The sequence below is a fragment of the Sparus aurata genome, chromosome 15 (genome assembly GCF_900880675.1).
Source record: "Sparus aurata chromosome 15, fSpaAur1.1, whole genome shotgun sequence".
Classification (NCBI taxonomy): domain Eukaryota; kingdom Metazoa; phylum Chordata; class Actinopteri; order Spariformes; family Sparidae; genus Sparus; species Sparus aurata.
The window spans coordinates 7,234,404-7,260,359 of record NC_044201.1 but is presented as its reverse complement, the minus strand read 5'-3'; the positions used below and the strand labels follow the sequence as shown (position 1 = coordinate 7,260,359).

General features: G+C 39.7%; 1 protein-coding gene across 1 annotated transcript; it reads left to right on the top strand.

Annotated features, from left to right (window-relative positions):
• The first annotated feature begins 875 nt into the window (after positions 1-875).
• On the top strand, positions 876-25,286 carry LOC115597026 (transmembrane protein 150A). Its single transcript, XM_030442587.1, has 8 exons — positions 876-1,410; positions 2,036-2,284; positions 7,037-7,084; positions 8,145-8,231; positions 9,388-9,455; positions 14,770-14,897; positions 21,177-21,354; positions 21,735-25,286. Exons 2-8 carry the CDS (start codon positions 2,220-2,222, stop codon positions 21,989-21,991), a joined length of 831 nt encoding a protein of 276 aa, XP_030298447.1. The 5' UTR covers positions 876-1,410; positions 2,036-2,219; the 3' UTR covers positions 21,992-25,286.
• The last annotated feature ends 670 nt before the right edge of the window (positions 25,287-25,956 follow it).

The following is a 25,956-nucleotide window of genomic DNA, read 5'->3' as shown; positions in this document are numbered from 1 at the left end:
CAGATTAAGAAACACATATTACCAAATTGATGGCTCAATAGGCAATAATTTTTATTTTTATTTTTTAATCTATTTAGGAACATAAAAATGGACATTCCCATTGAATGACCCTGGTGTAGACCAGGAAAGACAAAACCTGGAGGAGGACCCTTGAGATTTTAAGACTTGACAAATGTAAACAACTAATTCTAAGCTTGTTGATGAAAAGGCGATCAAGATAAGGGAAACAGTACTGTATTTATCCCAGAAAATGACTGAGACATAGTTGCAGTAGGCTAGAGAAGACAAGATTGCAAGCGTAATCTCATTAATAATAAAATTATATTTAAAAGTATACGTTTCAATGACTACAATCAAAGTATTATACAACCATTACATGTGCAAGTCTAAATATATAAATACAAAAATGTCACATTTCCTCTTAGTGAGTTGCATATACAAAGAGATCAAGAGGAAATCTAACGTATTTTTGATCAGTCCTTCATTACACACTGTGAATGTTGCATGACACCACCGTCATCTCCCGGTCCGCATTAGGGGTTGCAGCAGAGACTCTAAATTTTAGTTTAAGCTCGAGGGGGCAGCAGAAACACGTTTGGCTGGACTCACTGGCTTTAATTTCACACCACAGATCGCACTGAAGATATACACACGATCACATACATGTATGTCGTTATCAAGTGATTGAACGTATACATTGAGTCGTCTGACGCCTCATTGAGAGTACTGAACGACCGTCATGTTCAAGTGGTAAAGGAAAGCCTGATAAAACAGTTTCAGATGAGTCAAAATGAAGAAATGAGTGTTTTCCCCCTTTCTCTTCATGTGAATTGCGTTGCTAGGATACAGCTAAAATTCCTAGTTTCCTTCCTGTCAGGGATCTCACACGGGCCGGCCTGACCGTGATATGTGCTTTCGCTTTGAAAACTAATCACGTTTCACTTGAGCTGACAAAGTAAGAGCCTAGTGTGAGATACGACTTCTTATGTAACGAAACGACTTTTAGCGCCGTTTCGCTCCCATCACCGCCCGCCCGGTCCGCAGCCAAACCTGAACGCACCGTCCACGGCTACTACAGGTTTCTGGGGGGGGGGGGCGGAGTCAAACAGCTGGATTGTCTCGTGGCGGCGATGAGACCAGACCGACTGCATGAGGGAGCGAGCACGAGCCTTCCCCCACTCCAGCTCTGAGCGACGACGGCTAACGGGACGGCTACTCGTCCGGGAGAGAGAGAGAGCGAGAGAGAGAGAGAGGGAAAAAAAAGGAGTTGATAAAGAAATAAGGCTAAAACGTGTCCGACGAGTCCAGCGTGGACCGGTTTTGGGCTGCTGGAGGTGTGCAGGACAGGTCGGCGTACTCAAAGTGAGCAAGGAAACACCAAAAAGTTTCTCGCTAGCGTAAGAGCAGAAGGTGAGTAGACACAGATTGGCTTTTGATGCTCGTCGTTGTTGCTAGCTAGAAATGTGAAATGTGCAGGTGAGTGATATAACTAACTGAGCATTCATTGTAAAGGGAAATGTGAGTTGACATATGCCACCTGTGATTGATAAAGTCTCCATTTGTTATAATTCAAATGAAAAGGTCCCAAAATAATGACGTTTCTTAGCTAAAATAGAATTAACTACAAGTTAAATCCAACAAACACCTAGCCGTGTCAAACAGCACATCAAATCTTAATGAAAGCAGTGTGTATGTAGTGATACTCGTCTTTGTATATTAAATTACTGTGAGCATAGTCTTCAAGATTCAAGATGTTTATCGTCACTCCGGTTGTAGTACAACCATGTGAAATAATGATAATAATAACAATATAATAATAACTAAAGAAAATCAAAGCAAAAACAGAGGACAGCAGGGATACGGTGCATGTGTATATACTATCCATACATGTATGTAGATGAGACATAACCCTGACTACAGTGTTACTCAGGTTACTGGTACTGCCAAGCCCCGATGATGATTATGATGATTACCTCTTGATTAGTATGTGAGTGATGCTGACCTATCTCATTTCCCTTCTGCTCTCATTCACCAGCTAAAAGGGCACATCTGTCCTGCCAAGTGTCTCATCTGCTATCCTCCGTCTTCAAGAAAATGAATCAGTTGGTGGCAGTGCAGATGTCAGTCACACTCAGTTAAATGTTAGACCTACTTGAGCAGATATCGCTCGGCTGGCCGAAGAGGAAAAAGAAGAAAGGGGCTGTTCTAGGTGCTGGAAGATGTCTTTGTGGATGATACTGCCCGTTAGCCTCCCAGTTCTGACCATCACTGGGATATGGGTTGTGTAAGTGTTATATTTTTTTGGCCTCTTCAAGTCTGCTATTACTGAAATTTGTGAGTGAAATTGTCTGCTGCCCTCACAATTTTATTTTATGTCAGGATGACACATAGGTTATGTTGTACATAATGAGAGCATAATGACAAAGACTTGGTTATGGAGAAATAATACTTCCTGCCCGTACAGTAACCTTTCGTCAAAAGTGGAAGAAACAGCCACAACATTTCAACGTACGCTAGTACTAGTCAGGCACACTATCGGTTACACTAACTGTATCCCCCGCAAATTTCTAACGTAATGCAGTCAAAAAAACACTTCCATTCAATTTCCAAGTAGAATACGTGCTAGAAAGGGCTGAACAATGACAATATACTGTCTCCACATTCTTATTCCAAAGGTATCCAGGTGCAGTAGTGTAATAATAGGAATCTGGCCATTAATGGCTCTCTATATTTCTATTTTACTGCCTAATAGAACCATAAAACTGTTCTTTACACCCACTTGTTCTGCCTTCATAGCCACTGAAATACTAATTAGTAGATTTTTAGATTTTCAGATAAAATCATATAATAAGCTTTTCATCTGGATTTTTGTATCTTTGCATTTTCTCTTCCTCATTAAATTCATTCAAAATCATTAAATAAACAGTGAAAATAGAAAAGCTGAACAGAAACAGAAATATCATCATAATGAAAGTATGTTTTGCAAACAATCTTTCACATAGCATATACATAGTGATACCAAGTTAATATTCTAACAAATTACAAATATTGGGTATATGTTTAAGCAAAAACTGGTTGATATTTCAGCTACTCTAGCCTCCAGGAGAGCAACACTGCATATTTACCCCAAATTCCTGGCAGTCATGGCAATTGCATGTGGATTAACTCTCCCCAGGAAGGATCTGGGATTATCACCCCTCTCTTAAAAGTGAGCCATGCAGGTTTCACGGTATAGCTTAATTATCAGCATTATCTGAGCAGATGTACCGGAGATAAAAGAGAGAGTACCTCCTGGTTATGTTTGGGCTGACAGCTCTTCTCGCTACACTGTTATTACTTCGGGAGGAGGAATGCACACCCCCAAGGGGCGAAAGACAGATGGCCCAATTTCAAATTGTCGTAGTTCTGTATTTAGGCTACATCTATGATGATGAGGTGCCTGTGGAGTAAGCAGTCAAATAAGATGCCAACGCTGACACAGTGCGCACCAGTAACTCTATGGCTGCTTCACAGTCCAATCAGGTGTACAGAGCTTTGCAGGAAATAATTGAAAAAGTTTCTGCAGACCTAAACTGAGTAAATAAACGCGCAGGTTATAATTATTGCTGGCTTTGTACATGTCTTTCTTGTTTTAGCATGTGTTTTTGGGGTAGACAGTTGATCTGAGTTAAAGTGCCAAATGCTGCTGACTGTCACTCCTTTAAACCCATTTCCTTCCTGCTACCTTGACAAGGGTGCCTTGTTTCTAAGGGCTGTCAAGGGTCTTTTTCCAGACTAGCGGAATGTCAAAGGATGTGACATGTTGCGTAACTCCCTCTTTGACGGTGGGTGACTGGGTGGGAGTAAGGTAAATACTGGAAGGGGGTAATGGAGGGTGTAGGCAGAACTTTCACTCAGCATCTGGTGGCCATGCCTGGTGTGCAAAAGGTCTGTGCAGCCAGAGGGAGACTCAGGCTCTTGCCCACCCAGGAGTCTTGGCTTAGGCTGTTTTGCTGACCTTTTATGAGTTAAGCAATATGCTGGAAACTGTAGCACTTGCCTTTAAGATTTTCAATTTTAAACTACTGGATGTTTCAGGCGCTACAGCAACCAGGCAGAGAAGTAACTGTAGTCGAGCCTATACTGCGAAAATGTATTAATAGTTTATCCATCACACCCTTTCCTGTGGTTTCTGATGTGTTATTTTTGCACAGCTTTTGGGAATTTTCACAGTCCACACCAGATATTTCCATGAAAAACTTTCCTTAATGCTCCTTATTCAATCCTAAATAAAAATACATGCAATATATAATGCTCACAGGCATGCAATTACAGTTTAAAACGGCTGCTGTTCTTTGATTGAGGTCTAATTATGTAAACAAACCTATGATTACTTCGCCTACCCTGAGCAAAGAATGCACCGGTTTAGTTCCACATTGAGCTTAAAAAAAGACCACTTTATTTAGAAGTGTCCCAAAGCTGCACTGAAACTGTTTTAGCACTGGCTGCTGACCAAATATAAAAAATGTGACTCAGAGGTTTGGGAAAATGTAACAACTTCAACTGGCTGTACTTTCTTTTCCTACATTTCTAATGAAGTCCCCTGGTAAACCTCTACGCATGTTGTAAGCTTCTTTTGTTTTTGTCTGGGTGGTTTCATTGTGCTGTCAAAGGGCTCGGAGCAGCAGCCTGCTACCTGACGGCCATATTCCACTCAGACTAGTGGGTTTCCTCACTGCATTATGCAAGAGCAGTGCTCTTTATAGGCAACCATCTGGCTGATGCGACTTTCATATGGTAATTCACAAGAAATAACCAGCCAATCAGATGTTGCCAGTAGTAGGCAGTTGATACCAGAAGTGCGTCACATGTTGTGTTAGAAAACGAAGAAACCAGTTGCAAAAGAATAGTGACATCATAACTTCTGCCTTGTGCCTGCTCACACTTCCTGAAAGATTCAGACTTGTGGAGAACAGCCACAAACAGATGTTCAATAATGTTGATTTTATTAAAGCAATTAGTGCTCTTTATTTGGCTTAAAATCTGTCAGAATTAAGTGGAGAGATTGGCTGCAGCACTAATAATTGTTGTTGAGTTTGACTAATTGTATGTAGGATTTTATGTAGTGCTGCAACCAATAGTCGATTAATCGATCAGTTGTCAGCTATTAGATTAATCACAAACTATTCTGATGATTGATAGATCTGTTTTAGTAGTTACAAATTCTCTAATTCCAGCTCCTTAGATATAATTATTTTCTTTTCAACTCTATTACTGTATACCCATACCCTCCAATTTGCATGTTCTCCTTTTAGTTGCAGACATAGTAATGAGCAAATTAACACCAGAATATTTGTCACACAAAACACATCTTTCTAGCAATACATTTAGTTACAAAGCATGTATACGGTATTATATTGACACACTGATACATTGATGTCTCTATGCTTGTTAGTGTTCTCTGGGTAGCAGGTGTGTATGTGTGTGTGTGTCTTCATGATACATCTCCATCCTTCAAAGATGGGCTTGTGTGTAGGATACCATCGGCCCTGGAAACATACTAAATTGGTACTTAACCTCTTACTGAACTACGATTGCTTTCACAAATCAGGACAAATAGTCTCTCTGTGTCTCTGTGTGTCTGTCTCTGACTGTCCGTCCTTCCATCTTTTTCTGGCTGTTGAAAATAATAGTTGTGATCAGTGTTTACTGCATTTGCGTGAATAATGAGGGGATAACATGACAATTGCCTTTCCTTCCGGAGCGTCCCTTTGCCCCCACCCAGAGATAGAGCTAAATATAACCATACATAATTGTATATCTTGATTATAGTTTTTACAGTGCAACCAACCATTTAATATGCAGGCTTCTACATATTTGTCTCATTTTCATCTGCTGGCCCTAATGACTTGGGCATGTATGAACAGAGCAGACACAGATGAGCCGCACATGTTTCTGGTTGGTTGAAAAATCAAGGGTCTGACACTAAAGCCCCAAGGCAGCGATATTTACTGGTATTTCATCTGCCTAAAATAATTCACTCTCTCATAGAAACAAATATGCCCTTTCAGTGCAACATCATTATGATTTAGTTGCTTAAATTGGTCCATTGGGAAAAAAATATTTGTATACCCTTACCTCAAAGACATATCCAAGACAGGAGTTATTTTTTTCCCAAGCAATACTGGATTTTTGTGGCCAATACTTGATCAACATCAATATTTTGGATGTTTTTTTTTTTTTTTAAGTGTGACCATACTAAGTGCTCCTTTTTACAGTTACAAAAATGTTTTCAGTATTCTCTGGTGCACAAATAATGTAATAGTGGCGCTGTTTCTAAATCACTTTGAGCCTGGTTTCACATTTCTGTATTTCTGTGCCAGCTGAGCCATATACACAGATACCATATCTGCAATAAGCTAATATCGGCCAATATGTTGCCTGGCAAATTGTTTTGGTCCAGCTCTAGTTTTATTTTGATTGATGGCTTCTGGAGTCAGTCACATTATACAGCAAGAGCTTCTATTTTTGGCCCATGTTAATTCAGCTGGGGACATTAAACATGAATAAAATACAGGCATAGCAATCTAGAGCATGTGGAAAATAAAACAAACATCAAGGTCTTTATCTCAAGTACAATATGGGTCTTTAGCCTGCAAATTACAGTTCCTGTCTTTCGATCCCCTGGCCGTTGACTTCTCTGTGGATGTGGCAAGTCAGTGACCTGACAAAATAAACATGACCGTCAGATTTCAGTAGTGATCATATGGGTCTGACTGACATAAACCAGTTTTGTCTCTCTTTGGCCCTTTGAGTTCTGGGTAAGGTGATAAGAAAAGATCAAATGTCAGGTCGCCGGGTTCTTCAGGTTCTACAGACATACTTTGACTAGGGTCCTTGCAATGCATTCCTATTTTTCATACTGAATCATTGTTGTATTGTTGACTCACTTTGGATGATGGTATATTCATAATAACAGTGTACCAAGATTGTTACCAAAATGTTTGATAAACATACTATTTGTACTAATAGAGTATTTCTGATGTCTCTCTTGTAGGTACGCCATGGCCCTGTACAACCAGCATGTCTGCCCTGTGGATAACTGGTATGTTACTTAATCCATCCTGTAGTTTTCTTCATTATACATTTTTTAAAACCCTACAAGCACTACAGAATCCTGCCTTGCAATCTGGTGATTTGTCATTGTTCTTTAAAATGATTTTTTTGTGGCATTTTTTGTGGCATTATTTAAGGCTGACAGGTAAGGAGGCAGAAAGAAAACATGTTGAGAAAGATAGGTATGCACCAAAGTCTCTCCCAATCGTCACTATGGGATACAATTATCTCCGTTAGTACATTAAGTAATGGAGTTGTTTCCTTCTCAGTCACCTCACAAATGTTGAAGAGACACATAAATCCGCTCACATTAAACTGGAAATAGACATGTTTTTCCTGCTATAATGTATCCTTGAAGTAAATGTTGATTTCACAATGCAATTTTAGAATAATGATACCATCTGCGTTGAGAATGGGTCCCTATAAACCTTTGCTGGGATCATATTTATCTGCTTTCACAACTTAATGATAGACTAAAAGAATGAATAACTATGTTGTTGGTAGTTGTGATTCTAAGGAAAATGAAAAAAATAATTCAGTTGTCAGTTGTCTGACAGCAGTGGCAATAGTCCACTTGGAAATCCAAAGAGAGAGGGGGTTGTCTGTTTCCACTTTAACTGAAAACATAAACTCCAGTAAATTTACACTGATCCAAATTGTGATTTAACATGTATTTATTGTTTTCAGTTCATGCACTGTCAGTGAGTGACTAACTATTCCTCTGAACATTGGGTTTGTTTTAGACAAACTGAGGTTAATCTCTACCAGCTACTATTTGATGACACGGTGGTTTGACTCACCATCACTAAAAATAAAAGGAAGCCTTTTTGTGACCCCACAACATGGTACTCCAACAAAACAATTACTGTATTGTGATCCTAAGAAGGAACTATTCATTATATCACATATTTAATATTTTTTCTAAATAATTGAAGCTTATGTATGATGTTGCATCTTTCTTTGTTTTTCTCAATGATTTTCCAGTAAGCTTGAAGTTGTACCGATATTTCAACAACTTGCCTTGTGTGTATGCATGTCTGGTGTTCCAGGTTGTACAACGTGTCATGTGAAGAGGAGCTGTTTTTGCAGAGCGGGCCAACCTTGTGCTGCACACTAGACAATGTACCTCTCATCAGGTCAGTGAGCCTCCCGGCCTGAACCCAGCCCTACCTCTCCCTGTCCGTCCCTCTGTCTCTTTTCTGTCTCTTTGTTTCTAGTTTGTGTCTGGTAAAACAGGAACACTGTCCCATTGTTTCTCATGACCCCTGTCGACACATTGTTGATAAAAAAGCGAGTGAGCTTGAAGGAGAGTTCTCTTGAGCATGTGACTGTGTGTGTGTGTGTGTGTGTGTGTGTGTGTGTGTGCGTGCGCATTCTGAAAATAACTTGGGGCTGAAATATCCTGCCTGCCTGCCACCGTGGCAGTTCAGAGGCAAAGCGTGGGTCTGCACTTTACCATGTAAACACACGCAGTGAGGAGTCGGCTTACATTTGGAAGGAAAATCGAGGCACTCCCATTCTGTTGTTTAGCTTTTTGTCAGACTGAGATTTCAACTTCAAAGGCCAGCTGTGGAGTGTAAACACTGTGGTTTGTACAAAAAATCTGGAGGAAATCATCAGAAAAAATGCAATGAAACCACAGCTTATTGTTTAATCTCAACAAAGATATTATGTAACGAGAATCATAATGTTATCAAAAATGTTAAATAACTCTCAAACAGGGGTCAACCACAGATTAACAGAAAAACGTCTAACTATTTAAATGTATTTTTTAGTAATGCAGTGAAGGTGGAAGAGATGCACATGTTTCATCATGTGCCCTGCATGCCAGCTAGTAATTGACTGAAATCAAACAATGTCAGATGATTAAAATACTAAATACATCCAAGAAGTGTTTAAAGATCATCAGTGTAAGTATTAGCCCACTGACATTTATGTTTTGATCCATGTACTGAAGAATGTGTGGAACTGCAGTCAGCTGAGAGGGCTTTGGCTTTGTAGGCAGCAGGAGCTCGAGCACAGACAGCCTGTGCCGACTGTCTCCTGCCTTCCCCTCCTACAAACATTTCCCATTCCTTGAGGAGAGGCAGTAGGTGAAAAGTCAAAGGCTTGATGATGGGATGCGAGGAAGTGTAGTTCTATCCCTCTTACTTCCTTATTGCATGAGTGGAAATGCATTTCATAAACATGCTATAATTTAGCATGCACAGTGTGGGAGGGGGATGTGTGCCAATTTGTAGTGTGTAGGTTGATGCATAGTATTTATTTATGTGTACACTCTCTCTCTTGCAGTAAATGTGGGACTCTTCCTCCAGAGAGCTGCTTCTTTAGCCTTATCTGCAGCACGGGATCATTCATGGGTAAGCTACACGATACGTACACGATCAATACACACATGGACAATGTCACAGTAATAGATTTCAAATTCGAGTTCTGCTATAAGTCCCACTATCACAGATAGCTTTCTGTGTAAGATATGAACTGACAACATAAGGGCTTTAAATGCTGATTATTTGAATTATCCATTAAACTGCTGATTATTTTCTCCATTGATAATTTTGTATATAAAATGCCTGAAAATGGGGACCAAAGATATGCTGCCATGTAGAATAGAGCAAATTTTCATATTTCAAACATGGAAACAGCAAATATTTCTCATAATTAATCAATGATCAAAATAGTAAATGATACATTTTCCTACCATCACTATGATGTTATAAAAGCGCATACCTCATTATCAAAATCCATGCTTCACTCCCTTAGAATTTAACAATATGCTCAAAAGATGTTTTTTTCACAATGTTAAAGAAAGTGAGGAAAAGTTCCAGGGTCCATCTTTTTTCTGAACAGTTTTGTGGAAAACTGTTCACTAGTTTTAGTTAAAACAGCTGACAAACCAACAATCCAACAAAGGGGCACAGTTTAAAACATGACCCCCTTCGCGGAGCTAACTGATAGATGAATGGAGAATTGATGAATACAACAGAAGCAGTTTTAAGATGTTTATCATAAAAAAGATTGGTCTGCAAACAACATTAAGTGGGTGAGAGTGTCCTTTGTGGTAGGTACCAAATGTAATCATTACAATAAAAATATTTTGCCTATGTTAAAGCAACTAAAACCAACACTTCATGCTGGCAATGGACTGAACCGACCATCGTGCAAAAATATCAACTACACTGACCAAGAGACAGTGTAAACCATACATGTGGCTGCTTTGAATGTGAGGAGATGTATAAAACAAACACATTTTCAGAATAGCTTCTTGGCAAATATGCACATAATAACACACACAATATGCGCACACCCGGTAGTAGGTAGTTGTGTGTAGTTTAGCAGGGAAAGGAAGGCATGCATGATATAAAAGAAGTGCATGAGCTCCCATGTGTTGCTCTGTCTGTTTTTTATGAGTCTACACGTGCTGTTCCCTGTGCTAACTGGTGTTTCTGACTACCCTCATCAAGTTAATGTTTCCCAGCTGTGGCTTAGACATGTTCTGTGTGTGTGTGTGTTTGTTCTGTGTGTGTGTGCGCGCTCACATGTATATAAAGCGGGGGAGAGGTTCCTTTGCCTTTGTTTGTCTTTTCATAAGGAGTCTCCATGCCTATAGCAGCTCTGGATCGTTTCTTCATACATCTGATGTGAAGACAGAGACAAATCAATGATAAGACAATGATCCTCTTACAAAATAAAAAGTCTAACTAACTATCAACATTGTTAAGCTGTATGCTGTGTATTGTAGTTATAGCACTCATCTCAACCTGTGACGTGAATCGGAGAGTCTTTCTGTGTGTATATGGAGAGACGACACATGTGTTTGAGAAATCTTGGTAGGGACCAGAGTGTTGCAGCTCCGTGTGAAGTCTGCTCAGGCAGCAGTGAAAGTCCAGCAGTTGACCATCACTGTTAGTAAACCATGACCCCTGAACTGCAGCACGTCAGTCTGTCGACCCTGCATACATAAATGTATTTGTGCAAGAGAAAGAGAGGTAGGCTGAACACCGCACTGTTCTTTATACGCAAATGCAGATGAATCAATTACGGAAAGTTACCTGGAAACCAAACAATGTAGCAGCCAATGTAGCAACAATGTTGCTTGTCATTGTTTAAAGATTAACAAAAGCAACACAATATTGCAAATTTCCTGTCTCCACATTTCTCAACCATGATGACAGTTTATGTCTGACTCAGTATGAATTCTGTTGAAATATACAGTTTACTTTGTTTACCTGCTGTGCTCTTCTGTCCATCCCTTGCACAATGTGTCTGCAGTATATCTCTAAGACCAGATGCTCTGGTTTAGAAGGAACTCCTCCAGCCCTAATTATACCTAACGGTAAACACACGTTTCAAAAGCTAAATTAGATGCATCTTATGTCTTCCTCTGGCAAGAACCACTAGGACAGCAGTGTCATGAAAATTGAAAATAAAAAGATCATTCCCACTAATCGCAATCCTAATATCTGTTCAAATAATCACAATGTAATTTTTTTTTTTTCATTTTAGCGTGCAGCCCCAATAAACCCATAGCTAAAGCGCAAAGAATTCGTAGATTAATCAATTATCGATTGATTAATCAGTATTAATGATCAGTTATACTAATCTTTCTAACAACAGTTTTCTGCCACGTCTCAAGTGGGAATATTTGCTTCTTTTCATTAATTTACGCAATATTTTGTGTTTCTAACTTTTTGTCTGTACAAGCAGGGAATTTGAATTCTTCTTGCACTTTTTCAGTCAATGTGTCGGTCAGTCTAGCTCTAAATTGGATGAAACATAGATTGTGACATATCTTTAAAAACTGACTTATTACATAAATGTTGATTTTAGCTGTTGTGCCAGCAAGACAATTAACAACACAGTGTTCATTTTAGTAATTTAAGGTGCTTTTACCCCTGCAATCTTCAAGTTAGATTGGTAGCATTTACAGCTCCCATCTCTGCTTTTACTTTTGTTCACCATCCAAATAATCTTATGTTAATACCTGTTGTAAGGCAAGTTATTACGGCTCTGCAAAAGTAGGTTAAGCTAATGTGGCATGTAGCTCTACAACAGGCTATTGTAAATAATCAGTGCTTAGCTTCTTAGCCTATTGATTTATGTCTTACTTTGTAGATTGTGCCTGCTACAGAGGGCTCAGGTGGTTGACTCCTATCTGGGATAACATGGACTCAATGAACTGTATATTGCCTCATAATTATTCTTCTCGTTTTTATCCCAGTCCCTGCCAGTGAACACACACAATGATTCAAAGACAATGCATGTATTCTTTCTCGGCACACCTCCTGTGGAAGAGAAGGCAGCTGGGTGTTTGGGTTGAAACGAATCTCCTTGTGGGGGACAGCAGGGTTTATTTACCTGTGAGGTGTGGTGTTGCTGATGTGACTTTTGTGGGGATGTGCACTTGTGTGTGTTTTTGAGTTCACCTCTGTCTTTGTGTGAATGTAAAAGCAAGTGTTTGCTTGTGACCGCAGGGTTGCACATGCATTACAGTATTCCACGTGGTTGCAAGGTAACTTCTGTGAAAGAGCCACATTAGTGTGTACACATCAGAGTATGAGTAAGTGCTTGGGCCAGCACTCTGCTTCCTCCCCTTGGCTTCCTGAGTTTATAGTAAAGGAGTGAGATCCGGTGAGGGCTCCTGTGTGGAAGGTGACCAAAGCAGTAACTGTGTTGAGGACACTGCTAATGTAAATTATGCCTATTGTTGAGCTGTCAGAGAACAGCTTGTCCTGTCGTCCGAGCAAGGTGAAGGTCAGCCATGCTGCTTACCAGTCAGACTTGTTGCCCTTGTGCTGTAGGGGCCTGTGACCCCTCAGCATGACATGAATCCTTAAAGAAATATGCTATTAAACAGCCCCCACAAATATGCCTTCAGAGTGCAGAAAATAAAAGAGAAACATGGAAGTACTTGGGAAAATGTTTTTCCTTGTCTTTAACCTTCAGGCATAGCATACGTCATTTCATGGTAACTGCTAAATGCCAGCAAGTTCAAACATGTTCATTTGTAATGAGGAAAAATTAGGAAAAATCCGCAGCCAGCCGGTCTGCAGTAGAGAGACTGACTGACATGTCATGATCGAATGAAAGTAACTGCAGTTGACTTTCTTGTCCCTTCAGCAACACAGTGTGCTCTCCATTAAACAAAAAAAATAAGTAGGGGAAAAACACAAAGACAGGATTGTTTCCGAGCCTGGAGACACTGCTATTTGTTTTTCCATGATTGTAACTGAAATCACTTTGCCAAGATGGTTCTATGCTGTGGGAACAGAGGGCAGCTCATTTAACTAGAATCCTGTATACGTTAAAGCTGTTGTATTGCTTATCTGTATGTAACAATGGTACCTGTGTGGTTCCTCTTAATTCAGCAAATTATATTTTTTTATAGATACATGCAGACCTTTGATTAATTGCAACATTTATTTGCATGCTGCATTTGGCGAAAGATGCATAGAGCTGAAGCAATAATTTGGTTAATAATTAGTTGCCACTATTACATTAATTGCCAACCATTTTGATAATTGATCCTGGGAAAAAATGTAAATGTCAGTCTTCCCCAAGAAAACTGTACATTTTTTATTTAAAAATGGGCAATTTCACATCATTTTGGACCATTATTAATATCTGTGTACAAAAAATTGGAAAAGTTAACAGAGAGAATAAATAAATATCATCCAAAAGTTTTTAAAGACAAATCTTACTGAAGAAGTCTACTGGGAACCAACTACAGCCATTGGATTTTAGATAAATCATGTAGTTAGTTTTGATGCTCTCCACATTGATTTTACATTCATTCAGACTAGTTAGATAAATCCCTGCAATTTAATGAATACAGGAAGAAATTGTGGCAGGTTATGAAATATGCCTAGTCATTGAGACCCTGGCTTAGAGCCACAACACATCCAAACCCTGAGTCATGGAGACAAAGCTTTACATTGTTAAAGCCTGCACTGCACTGATGCTTTTCTTTCCTCACTGTGACCACGGTTTGCATTTATATTCTCTTTAGGCAGCATAGACCATCTTAAAGCCTGCCTCTTATAGAGATGGTGACAGAGTTAAGACGGCACTTCAGCCTCTGAGACAAATATATGGGCTTCAAGTCAAGACACGAGGGGCTCCTTGTCCCTTCTAATTCTCCCACCCTCCTTTTTTCCACTCACCCCTTATGCCCTGCTTTCATCAAGCCCAGGCAGCCTTCGTCAAGCACCAGCCGTGAAGAGCTAACAAAGAGAAAACGAGTGGGGGTCAGCTCCTCAGTACACCAACAATACCCCCAGTCAGAGCACATTAGCACATCAGCAGTCATCTGGCCCATATACTGTACTTAGTTTCCCTCCACCTTTTAATCTTATGCAAGACTCAGACCAACCCCCACCCACTTTCCCGCCATTTCCTGTCCCTCGTATTACAACTTGTTATGCAGAAATCCGTTTCTTGTAACTCTTAAACAGCTTCCAGGGAATTCTTACGTATTTCGGCTAAATGAGGTGTGCGAGTGTATCCATTAAATTGAAACCAGGCAATTGTGAATGAATAATAACAGTGTACATGGTCCAGAATAAGCAGAACTTTTCTTTCTTTCTCACAGCATTTCAGTGTTCTTCTGGTATTAATCTGCCAAACCAGCAATTACTGACTTGCATTCCTTCTCTCTTTGTGTCCTTTTTGCAGTTATGGCGATTGTGCTGCTGCGCTATGCCCACGTCATTGAAAAGCACCAAAACTGTGTTCTCAATACAGCAAGTCTCTCAACAGGCTGGATCTGTGCTGCTGGACTCATCATGGTGGGCAACTTCCAGGTACGGTGATCCATTTGATTGGCCCTCAGAGATAAAAGGCATTCACAAAATTTACAGGAAGCAATGAAAAAAAGATCTTGCATAGGAACAGCAGAAAGCGATAATGGAAATAGAAATTAAAAATAGAAAGTCCCAAGTGATGCAGTTTGTGTGTCTACGTGCGAGAGAGTGATCCCAGATCTGAGAATAAACTATGGTTAAGTAGTTAAAGGCGGTGATACAGGACTATCTCTCAGGGTTGTTTTAATTAAAGTAGACTGTTGGGCCTTGGTGGAGGTATGCACTCTGCTGAGGGCCATTCTAGTTAGATAATTATTTTAGTAATTTTTCAGAAAGAAATGTCACACTCTCTGGTTCCTCAGTGTGACAATTTGCTGCTTTTTTAGTTTTACATCATATTAAGTTAAATATTTGTGGATTGGTCAGCATAAAGAAGACATATGAACGGATTGTAACAGGATGTGAAAAATTAGACCTCTGTCTCTCTCTGTTGCCAATGAACAATTTGTTTAAGTTGTTTAAAGCTGCTTGATTTTTGATTTCGTTTTGAAGGACTAGAGTCAGATTTTCCACCACAGTCCAATATAAGTGACTTTATGCTTGTTTTCAAGTGCCGCGTCTCACTGAATCTTTCTGCTCTGCTAAACGGAGCAATTGTAGCTAATGTTAGTTTAGAAAGTTAGTCTGCTATCACAAACTAATGACTGGCTTCCAACACAACATAGAAGTTCCACAGGGCCCCTTTCAGAAAATAATGAACAGAAATGTAGATAATGAAAGTAACCGTTAGATGCAGCCCTAGACAGAACAGTTCTCAGTGTTTCTCAATGATAACCAGGCTTGTGGTCATGACTCTTCCTCTTTTGGCATTTGTTTAATCTTCCTATGATGACCTCTGCTCCCCCCCCAACACACACACATATGCACCTTGTATTTCAGAACAGATCTTCATTTCGGTTTGTTAAAGTCTGTCCTGCCTTCATAGACACAGCCCTGCGCTGCTCTTTCTGGTAGTTGAGTGTTAAATACTTTGGCACTAAGTGAGGAAATCCAACCTGAATTCCTTCCCTGTAGATATTTGTTCTTTGGGAAAGAATTTGTTCAAGTTTAAATATTTGGAGCCCTGGCTAGATGCCCCGACTGTGTGTGTGTGTGAGTGAGTGTGTCTTTTTGAAGAAAGAAGGAGGGTGAGAGAGAGATTGGAGTTACTTGCAGCAGTAGAGAAGTTTAGGACGGAGGTTCCAAAATAAAGAAAGCTCAGTTTGTTTACTGATGAAATGCTGGAAACATCTTTGAAATGTTGTTACCATTCTGCTTTTGTCCTTCAACTTTATAAGAATGTTGAGTGACAACCACTGAGTGGACGTGTGACTTTCACACAGTGATTCATGTTAGCACCAAAATGTTCTTGATAATAATTCTAAAATATATGCAGCATCATAGTTTGAATGAAAACATGTGTCACTATAGAGTAGAATTATGTTTCCTTGAGTAAATCTGTGGTCATCATTATATTATTCTCATCATGTTTTTGCCAGAAAACTGTCTACGATGTATTACAGCCAAGAATCCAACAGCTTTCTGTAACTTTGAACACATGCAATGTTGTGGTACTTGCTTATGTCCTCTCTTAGTGAATAGTCACCATTTGATTTGCTTATGATTCATTTTGTATGGTTTAGTCATTTTGCAGTTTCAACAGAGATTTTCTCTGTCATATCTTCTTATCCTGTTTCTTATGCAATTCATCATGTTGTCTGCTGTAGAAACATGAATGAAGAGAGGATGACAGAATAGTCAGCGCTCTGTGCTAATTCTGTACATCATATTTAATAGATGAGAAGGACACTTAACTATATGTTTTCTGCAGATGACATGACATCGTAGTTAATCTACTTACGTCTGAAGTCCATTAAAGAAGAGGAATCATCTTATTATATGAGTGTGTGGAACAGATGTGCAGTGTGGCACTTTGTCTGAAAATGCACAAAGGTCGTCTTCACCTTCTTCCCGCTTCTCCTCCATGGCCTCTGCTCAGCAGAACTGGGAGGAATTTTACGGGAAGAGCCAGGGGGAAGTGAGTCATCAAGTCAGGCCATGCATGGAGAGGAGCTGGGCAGACAGGGTGTGTGTAGCAGAGGCCCCGTCTATAACCAGTCACAGGCCTGATCTTGGCCGCTCGCTCACAGACAGTCAGGGACATTCCAGTAGGATGGAAATATAGCTGTCGTCGATGGTGAATAAATTGTTTAAACCATGTGGCAGAAGAGAAATGTTGCAGCAAAATGAAACTCAGACCCAAATTCACATCCTTCAAAGATAAACACCACAAATGAGCTGGAATCAGAGGAAACAATGGCTGCCAAAATCTCATGAACCTAGACTGATCAAAGAGTGAAATCTAAAAAAAAACAAAACACTACACATGGAAACATGCTCAGCGGTGGCAACACGTCAGTTTGTAGCCTTGTGTTATGTAAGAGTTTGGCAGCTAAGCTGTGGTGTAGCCACTGGGGCTTTTCCTGTCAGGCAGTCTGATGGTTTGGGTAGAAAAGCACATAAATAGATGATGGAGAAGCAAATCACTGCCACACAGAGGTCCACAAGTATGATCCTCACAGATGTTGCCTGCTGTCAGCAGGGCCTTGTTGCCTTGGTGATGATGTTTCAACTGCATCCAGAGGGTGTCCTGTCTATTTCAAACATCCCTGAAAAAAATAGAACATAAGATATAGACTTTATTGATTCCTCAATGGGAAAATTCAGTTGATAGAGTGTCTCAAGAGTCATAAGCAGAGGGAAATAATCAAAGCAAGATAGATAGATAGATTAATAGACAATAAAGTAAAGGTTATATGATAATATCCACTCTGTTCATCCTTCATCACAAATGTGACCAAAAAGATTTTTTGAGCGTGTTTCTGTAAACAAAAGGCATGTCTTTAAAGGAATAGTTTGACAAATTGGAAAATACAGTTGATGAAGGATCAATACACTTTAATGTCTAATGTCTATATAGTAAATATGCAGCCACTGCCAACTGTTGGTTAGCTCTGCGTAGCACCTCTAAAGGGCACTACTTAAAAGGTTATATCAATTAAATTTTGTCTGCAAAAACATGTAAAAATGAGGAAGTTTATTAAATGCTGTTGAGTATATATGACACGACAGTAGATGAAATATCTTTAAATGGTCATTTGGTCTCAGAAACAGAAAGACATTGAGGTTGCCGGTCTCTGCAGCATCCTGTTTTTAAAAAAAGCAAACAATCATTCTTCAGATGAAATTGGCTAAACAAAAAGCTACAGCACTATTGTGGAAACTATTTCCCTTATTTGTATTACACTGTATAGTATAAAATACTATTAAATATTTGAAAAAAAGATTTCTACTTAGCCAAGCTGAATGTCTGTTTTAAAAGCTCTTGCACTATGTGGTGGTGACACTTCCTGGTTTAGATTTTGATAGGTGTGTTGAAAAAGGTTTGGAAGTCAGTTAAGTTTCACTTCATCTTTAGTTCAGTTTACAGAAAGTGAAGGCTGAAACAGAAAGAAAGTCAGTTATCAGTCAGGTTGTTCAGTCCGGTTGTTCCCACATGTACATCCTCACACTTTTTTATCACCCTGCACACTTTTAATATTCTCTATGACTAATAAACAATGATTCATGAACATGTAGTATTTAAGATTACTTTCAATGGTTGCTTCAAAATCCCTTCACTGCGCACACATTTATTCGTCTAAACAATCCCTTCTTGAGGGAAGGTGAGCTCTGCTGTTTCCTGGACTGCATTGTTTGAAGGCCATTACTATTCATTTATGCAGGGGAACTGCTGGTCAGTGTCAGCCTGCAGGAATGGATTTAACAGGTTGATCTTGCTTAGTCATCAAGCAACACGGACAAATACTGCAGAGCATCACGCCTGAGACCTCTACGAATGACAGTGAAGGAGGAGTTTACATTCTAGGTTGGCAGCAACTTTTAGAAAATATGACAATTTTAGAACATATTAGCTGTGACAGAAGAAGGCAGATATTCAAAGAAATGTAATTTCTGATGAACACATGCAGTCTCCTCCTCCTCATCAAGTCTCCCCATATGTCACTCTTGTGTCTTCATTGTTTCTTGCTGCCTCTGCTGCCACTTCTAGTTCACTTTAAATGCTCTCACCATTCATCGGGTTTTTATCCTTGTCATTGTTTCAGCCCCGACCTCCCCCTTCACCCTCATCCTTATTATTGTCTGTATTGCACACTATTGTGACAGCACATGGTCCTGGCATATTGTATGAAGCAATTTCTTTAATTGATGGTCAGCAGTCTTAACAATCAATCATTTGTTAATCATTAGCAATACCATTGATGTTTTTCCAGTAGAAAACAGTGACTGACACGATCTATGTTCAATGCAAATCTTGAGTAGGCTACATCAGGAGAACAGAAAAGCACCAGGTCCCTTGAATAATAAACTAAATTACACAACATACTGTGCAACAAAATCCAACTCATATTGAGGCCACTAAATGACTGAAATGTAATATCAGTTTGTATCGAATGTCTTTTAGTATTATTTAGATCAGAAATTACTTGTATTTTAGTTTAATATGTTTTCTCATACCAGTAATTTAATTTATTTTGATATAATTGATAAACAAGTGTTTCTAATTTGCAATAAGATACTTTTTGATGTATTTGTGTCCATCTCGGATTGTAGGTTAATATATTTTTATCCAGTAAATTCTTAACTGCAATTAATTGGTTAATCATTCACATCCCTAACATAAAGTTTGAAAACATTCATAGAGTAGAACAGCAAAGGTCTACTTGATGGCTTAACACATCATTCAGTACTTAATTACTGCAATTAGTTATGGGACACAAAGCAGCACTTATATACACAAACTCACAAGCATTACATGTCATTGTACAGTATATTGATGAAATGCACACAAAAATATGAACAAAAATATAATCATCAGTGATATGGATATGGATAAAATGACTAAGTGGGTAAGTAAAGCAGTCATTTTCTAAATAACTTTACTGTTTTGCAGCTTTTTAAACCAGGAAAATACTGCACTTTTGCTATACCAATATATAAGGATATCTAAAATCTAAGACGATATATGTAGTTTCATATAACAACAATGATATTATAATGATATCTGCCTAGCCCTACTCTTTAGACTAGGCGAACCAAGTCCAAAACACAAAGACATTCAATTTACTTTGTGGACAGACTAATTGATTAATTATTTCAGTTCTAGTATGAATGTATCATTAGTTAAAACAAGAGGCTGTATGGAGAACAAAGCATGTGGTTGTTGTTTGTCTGTGTTTTTCCATTACTGACTAACAGATTGGCAGACCAACATCACTCAGACCCCACAGTGGCAGTTTAATGTAGTAACAGTAGATGTACAGGTGAGGCAGCAGAAAAAAAGTTTGGTAGAAAAATGTCTAAGGCCTGTGATTTCTGTCGCGTCTTCAAATTCAGCTCTGGTGAAGTCTGGAAATCTTACTTTGTCACTTCAATGATTAGCCTACTACATAAGAATGATTGTGTGTGTGTGTGTGTGTGTGTGTGTGTCTGTGTGTGTGTGTTTGTGTGTGTGTGCTTTACATACAGAATTGTCTGGAAATCTTACTTTGTCACCTCAAAGATCAGCCTACTGCACAAGAATGTTCAGTATGTACAAGCCGGGTCAATGAGCAAATGGCTTAGAGGCCAAAACTAAATAACTTCTAGGCTATTGCTCTAATGATCTCTAAGAATCATGTGGAGCAGAGGAACATTGTTACTCCAACACAAGACTTAGCCATTAACTGCCTGAATTAGACCAAATGCTTGGAAATGTGTTTGTACCTTTGGTTAATGCTCCATTGAATCTCTTATCTGTTCTGATCAGTACATCTGAGGTGTGTGTGTGTGTTTGTGTGTGTGGATCCCGCAGTGGGAGAGCTGTAGTCACATGCTTCTGAGCAGCTCTTTTGTGTATTGTTTCTTATTGTTCTTGTGATCGGCAGGGAAAAGGAGGCGTTGTGCTGCTCGCTGCTGTCGTTTATTTCATGGCCCCCTCTCTGTTTCACTTTTTCTTCTTGGCTCCTTATTAAAAGAAGTCCAAGAGGCTTCGAAAAATGTGTTACACAACAATGAATAATTTGAGTATGATGCAGAAGCTGTCTGACGTTGCCCCCTTCTGATTGTTCCCACGTGGTGTTTCTGGCAGCTGTTAAAGTAACGCTTCTTTTTCCTCCTGTCTCCTTTCTTGTATGACAGGTGGATAATGCCAAAGTTCTCCACTATGTCGGAGCAGGCATCGCCTTCCCCACCAGTATGCTGTTTGTGTGCCTGCAGTCTGCGCTGACGTATCGACTGGCCAAGACCCAGGGGGAATACAACGTGGCCCACCTCCGGCTCTGCATGACCCTGCTGGCCTTCGCAGCCTTGGTGCTCAGTATCCTCTCCAGCTACTAACAGATGGTAGCCTTCGAGGTTGTCAAGTGCTTTAGAAATATGTGTTATACTGCCAGCATGATTAGGGGTAGAGAGACATCCCCTCTGCACTATAGTACAAGGACAGTTTCCTTCCAGCATTCAATGTATTTTTGTTTTACAGGCCTTTTCTATTACTACACATTAGAGTAGATTCAAAAACTCATCAAGGACATGTTGTCAAACATATGTTGTCTACATGCCGCATCAGGAGTTATGCACTGTTACACCAGTGATATGCGATCAGGAAATATTGAAATAACTGCGTTAATACTTTGATTTTATTATTGTCTAGAACTGGACATGGTTCATTGTTGTCATTGTCCTTAACCATGTTTCCAGGTGGTGTGTTTTTCTGTCAGGAGAGCTTCGTCCTGCAACACGCGTCAGCCATCTTCGAATGGGTGTTCTGCGTCATCATCATGCTGTTTTACGGGACATTTGCGTTCGAGTTTGCCGGCATGTCTGGAGATACGATGGCGGTGCTGGCTAGAGGCGGGGCCCTGGGACCTGGTGGGAGAGAACACAAGGTGGATGCGCTGGGAGGGCCCGGTCCACACTCACATCCACACCAACCTGAAAGCATGTCCATACTTTAGCTCGCTGACGCAAACTTGATGCCTCACAGTTGGCTTGTTAATTCCTTTGAAATTCTGGTTGTCGAATGAGTTTAATTATTCGTTTCCAGACACGGTCGTCTGAAGCTTTGAAATGAAGCAGGCCAGTGCAGTCGCTGTTCATGGCAGAGTGGATTCTACTATCTTTAACCCCAGCAGTTGCAGATCTGCTGCCACAGTGGAGAGCCCTGCTTGTATTGTGCTCACGTGAGATCTCAGTGTCTTTAAAGAACTTATTTGCAATTTGCACATTGCACAAGTGTGAAACCAAATTTTGTCCCGTCCTCAGATCAGCAGAGGAGTATTTTGTCAATCAGATCGAGAAGATGTTCTGTTCCCCTCCTGAAATCCTTTAACCTGTCTAAATAAGTGGCTTATTTCCACTTCAGGTGTCTGGCGCAATGCTTTTATTGTACGTAAAGGAGCGAAGGCTGCTGGACAGCCTTGCTGACAGTATTACAGCAGTGAGACAGAGAGAGAGAAGCAGAGAGGAAAGTATGAGTGTTACAATGGGAGCAAGGTCAGACCTGAGGCTTGTTTTCCCACTACAGGGTAGATGAATGCAATACATTCAAAGTTACAGGCTGTCAGATAGAAGAGCATATGAATGTTTAGGTCAGTCCTGGAGGTGGATGCATTTTGCAATCATTTAAACCTGCATTAAGCAATATTTTTGATATGTCAGAGAGCCCTTCATTGTAGAGAATTCCTTAAAAATGACCATTAAACATAGATTTTTAGCTGCTCTCAGTCTGCATACTGTTTCAGGGAGGCTGCATGCTACTTTACACCCAAGTTAACAAGCTGTTGGTAAAGAAAGTCGACAATGTGGCAATGGTAACCAGTTCATAAAGGAAAGTGAAAATTGGATTCACACTTTCCAGGTGGTCATTATGTGTCTGTTGGATGTATAAGGAGGTACAGACATAAGCTGTAACAACTTGTGTTTTGTTGTCAAAAACTGCTAAAAATACACACCAACAACAACTATATGTTTGATCAGCACATATGCAAGCCTAACACTTTTTGTTAAAGCATCCATGGGACCCACGCCTAGCGCAGACTGTCTTTTCATGCTTTGGTAGTGAGCCGTATCATCAGTTCACCTGCATACAGAGCATACAGTAGTGCCTCGTAATTCAAACCTCAGTGGTTTTCCCTTTTCCCTCTTGTTGTAAGGATAAATACACTTCATCGACCTTAAACCTCAAATGGTATTTGACTCAACTTCCTCTCTGTAAAGAAAATCAAAAAGAGAGATGACACAGTGTCAAGAGGCCAGATGTGCACCAGCTAATTCAAGCCAGAGCTCTGGATTTATTGAGTTTGGTGACGAGGCACCACACGTGTTTTCAGGTCCGATGGACGGAGATCTGCATCTCATTATTCCCCAACAAGAAGTTCCAGAAACAGGCTTTAATCGCTCTTCCTGCTTCCTTCTTTGATTAAAACAAAGGGATAAAGGAAGGAAATAACTGAGAATCACTATCCTGCTCCTCTCACCATACAGCAGAATATGCCATATCTCAGCTTGCCTGTGGTAACGGTGCTAAAACACAAACAAGCCTTATCCATGTCATGTTTCCCCGAGTTTAGCTGTAATTGTGTTTTTTTAAGTAAAAGCAATACATTGGAGATGTAGAGTAAGAATAATGGACGAGCAGGGACAGAAGGTTGCATCCACGCCTGTGAGTGCCAGGAATACCAAAGCGGATATGTGGCGCCACCGATTCTACCTACAGTGACTTGATATCTGTCAGTGTAGTTCAGCTCCATTGTTGAGTATCTTTTTCCGTCAGTTGTCGCTCTGTGCAAATGCTCAAGTGATGAATTCATTGACTTTCTCTGACGTTCTGTGCTAACTTGTAATACAGAGTTGTGCCATAAATGCTGTTTATATTTTAGGGAATGTTCAACATCTCAGTGTAATATTAACACACTTCGAGCTCTCTGGTGAAAAAAACAGAACTGACAGAGGGTTTACAAACAGCAGTCTTCAGCCAGTAAAAATACCTCTGCCTCTAACCACAGCTGACCACAGGTTTGGGCAGAGGTTTCTTTAGTGTCATTATTTTGGGTGCCACTCTTTAAAACACAGCTTTACAATCTGCCACAGAAGCAGTGAAATGTTGTGTTTCACCATCAGACTCGATGTATGAACGCTCTCAACACGACTGTAATGAAAAAGCTTGCACATGCTGCTCTGTGGAATGACCTGGAAGCATCAACCACACTGCTGATCACTTGCTTCTCTCTACTGGTCAAACAGCTTATTGCACACACGTTTGTGTAGCAGTCACAGCTGTAACGTTGTAGCTCAGCTCACACGATATCTGTTTTTTCTACTTGAAAATGACTCATTTTTATACTCACAGCTAAGAACGTTCAGTCAGCTACATGATTAGGTCACACCTGCTTTTGTTTTACTTCTGAAGTTGGAGCTTGGTCCCAGGTAAAAACCGGTCTTGTGTCACTACTTAAAGAATATGCATTATTCTAGGAAATCATGCAAATGATAAGCCAAATGATGGTGCTGCTCATGCTGCTTTAGCAACAAACATTTTGTCTTTACATAGTTACTGAAAGTGTTTAATTGTACTTCATGATTCACGGCCCTGCTCCGAGTTAAACACAAAAAAAAAATGTATACAAAATTGTTACCTAATTTCAGTCAGATTCACATTTTGTATCGCTCTGTTGGCCTCTTCCTCTCTACTTTCTATCTTTTTTCTCTCGTTTACCGATCTGTCTGAACTTTGCACTCAGGAATATGTTACGACACCAGCTGCATTGTTTGAATGATTCAGAGCAGGATGACCTCTGCTTGCTTCTGCCTTCTGTTGTTTTAATGGAGCTTGTTTATGAGGATTCATCATGTTTTATATGTTTTGTGTAGTGTAGGTGCAATGGTTAGCCATAATATAATAGATTATTTTTGTTAATCAAGAGTCTGTAAAGCTTAAAAATAAACATTCCTGTATAGTTGGCTTGTGAGAATGCTTCTGCTGCTCACACAAACACGGTTAAATGTCTGCAAGAAACATTAGCAATCAGTAGATGATTGGTGAGAGCATTCTGACAAACTAACCAGCATCTGTACAGTAAACCTCACAAAACTCAATTCTCAAATGCAAACTGCTCCTTACGTGCCTTATGTATTATTTTGATAATGAAAACCAAAGAGGTTTAGGTTGTAAATTCTATTTTGATGAAACGTCATATGATTGTATATAAATGCCTTAATGTACAACAAATAAAACTCTTTTAAAAAACCAAATGATGGACTTTGCTCTTCATACACAGCTTCATGCCTGTTGCATCCCACTGCCACATACAGTAAACATACTACAAGGGGTTTTTAACTTGTCATGAATCATCTCAATTTAATAGTGATTCAACAATATGATCTACCTAAACAAACGTGACCCATCAGCGAGAACATCAGCTGTTTCCAGAGATGTGGACTTGATTCGTTTGTGTGTTTTGTTTGTGTTTGATTCAAGGCTGGATATTTCACTTAAGACAATAAACAGAAAACATTCTGTTTGTGGCGACTGAAACAGGGAGCAATTTTAAGCCAGCTATTTAAGGGGGGGGGGGACACATCGTTCTATGTCTTTAATCAGCACAGGTATTTCATTGCATATTATTATATACTTTCAAATGATATGTTTTCACTGATTAGAGCTGTCGAGGAGGACAATTTTCTTTTCACTACAAAGGGGAGGTTACCTTGTCTTTTCTCTTTATACAAACAGAAATAATGCAGTTGCCTTTGCAGTATCTCGTGTCCCATTTCTGGCTGCTTCGTAGTCTTGTGGTACCCTAAATCCCCATCGTCATATTACTGTTATTAATATTACATCGCCAAAATTATATACATTACCTCATCAATATATGTTAAAAGGATTAACAGGATTTTTTTTTTTAAAAAAGTCAGTGAACTT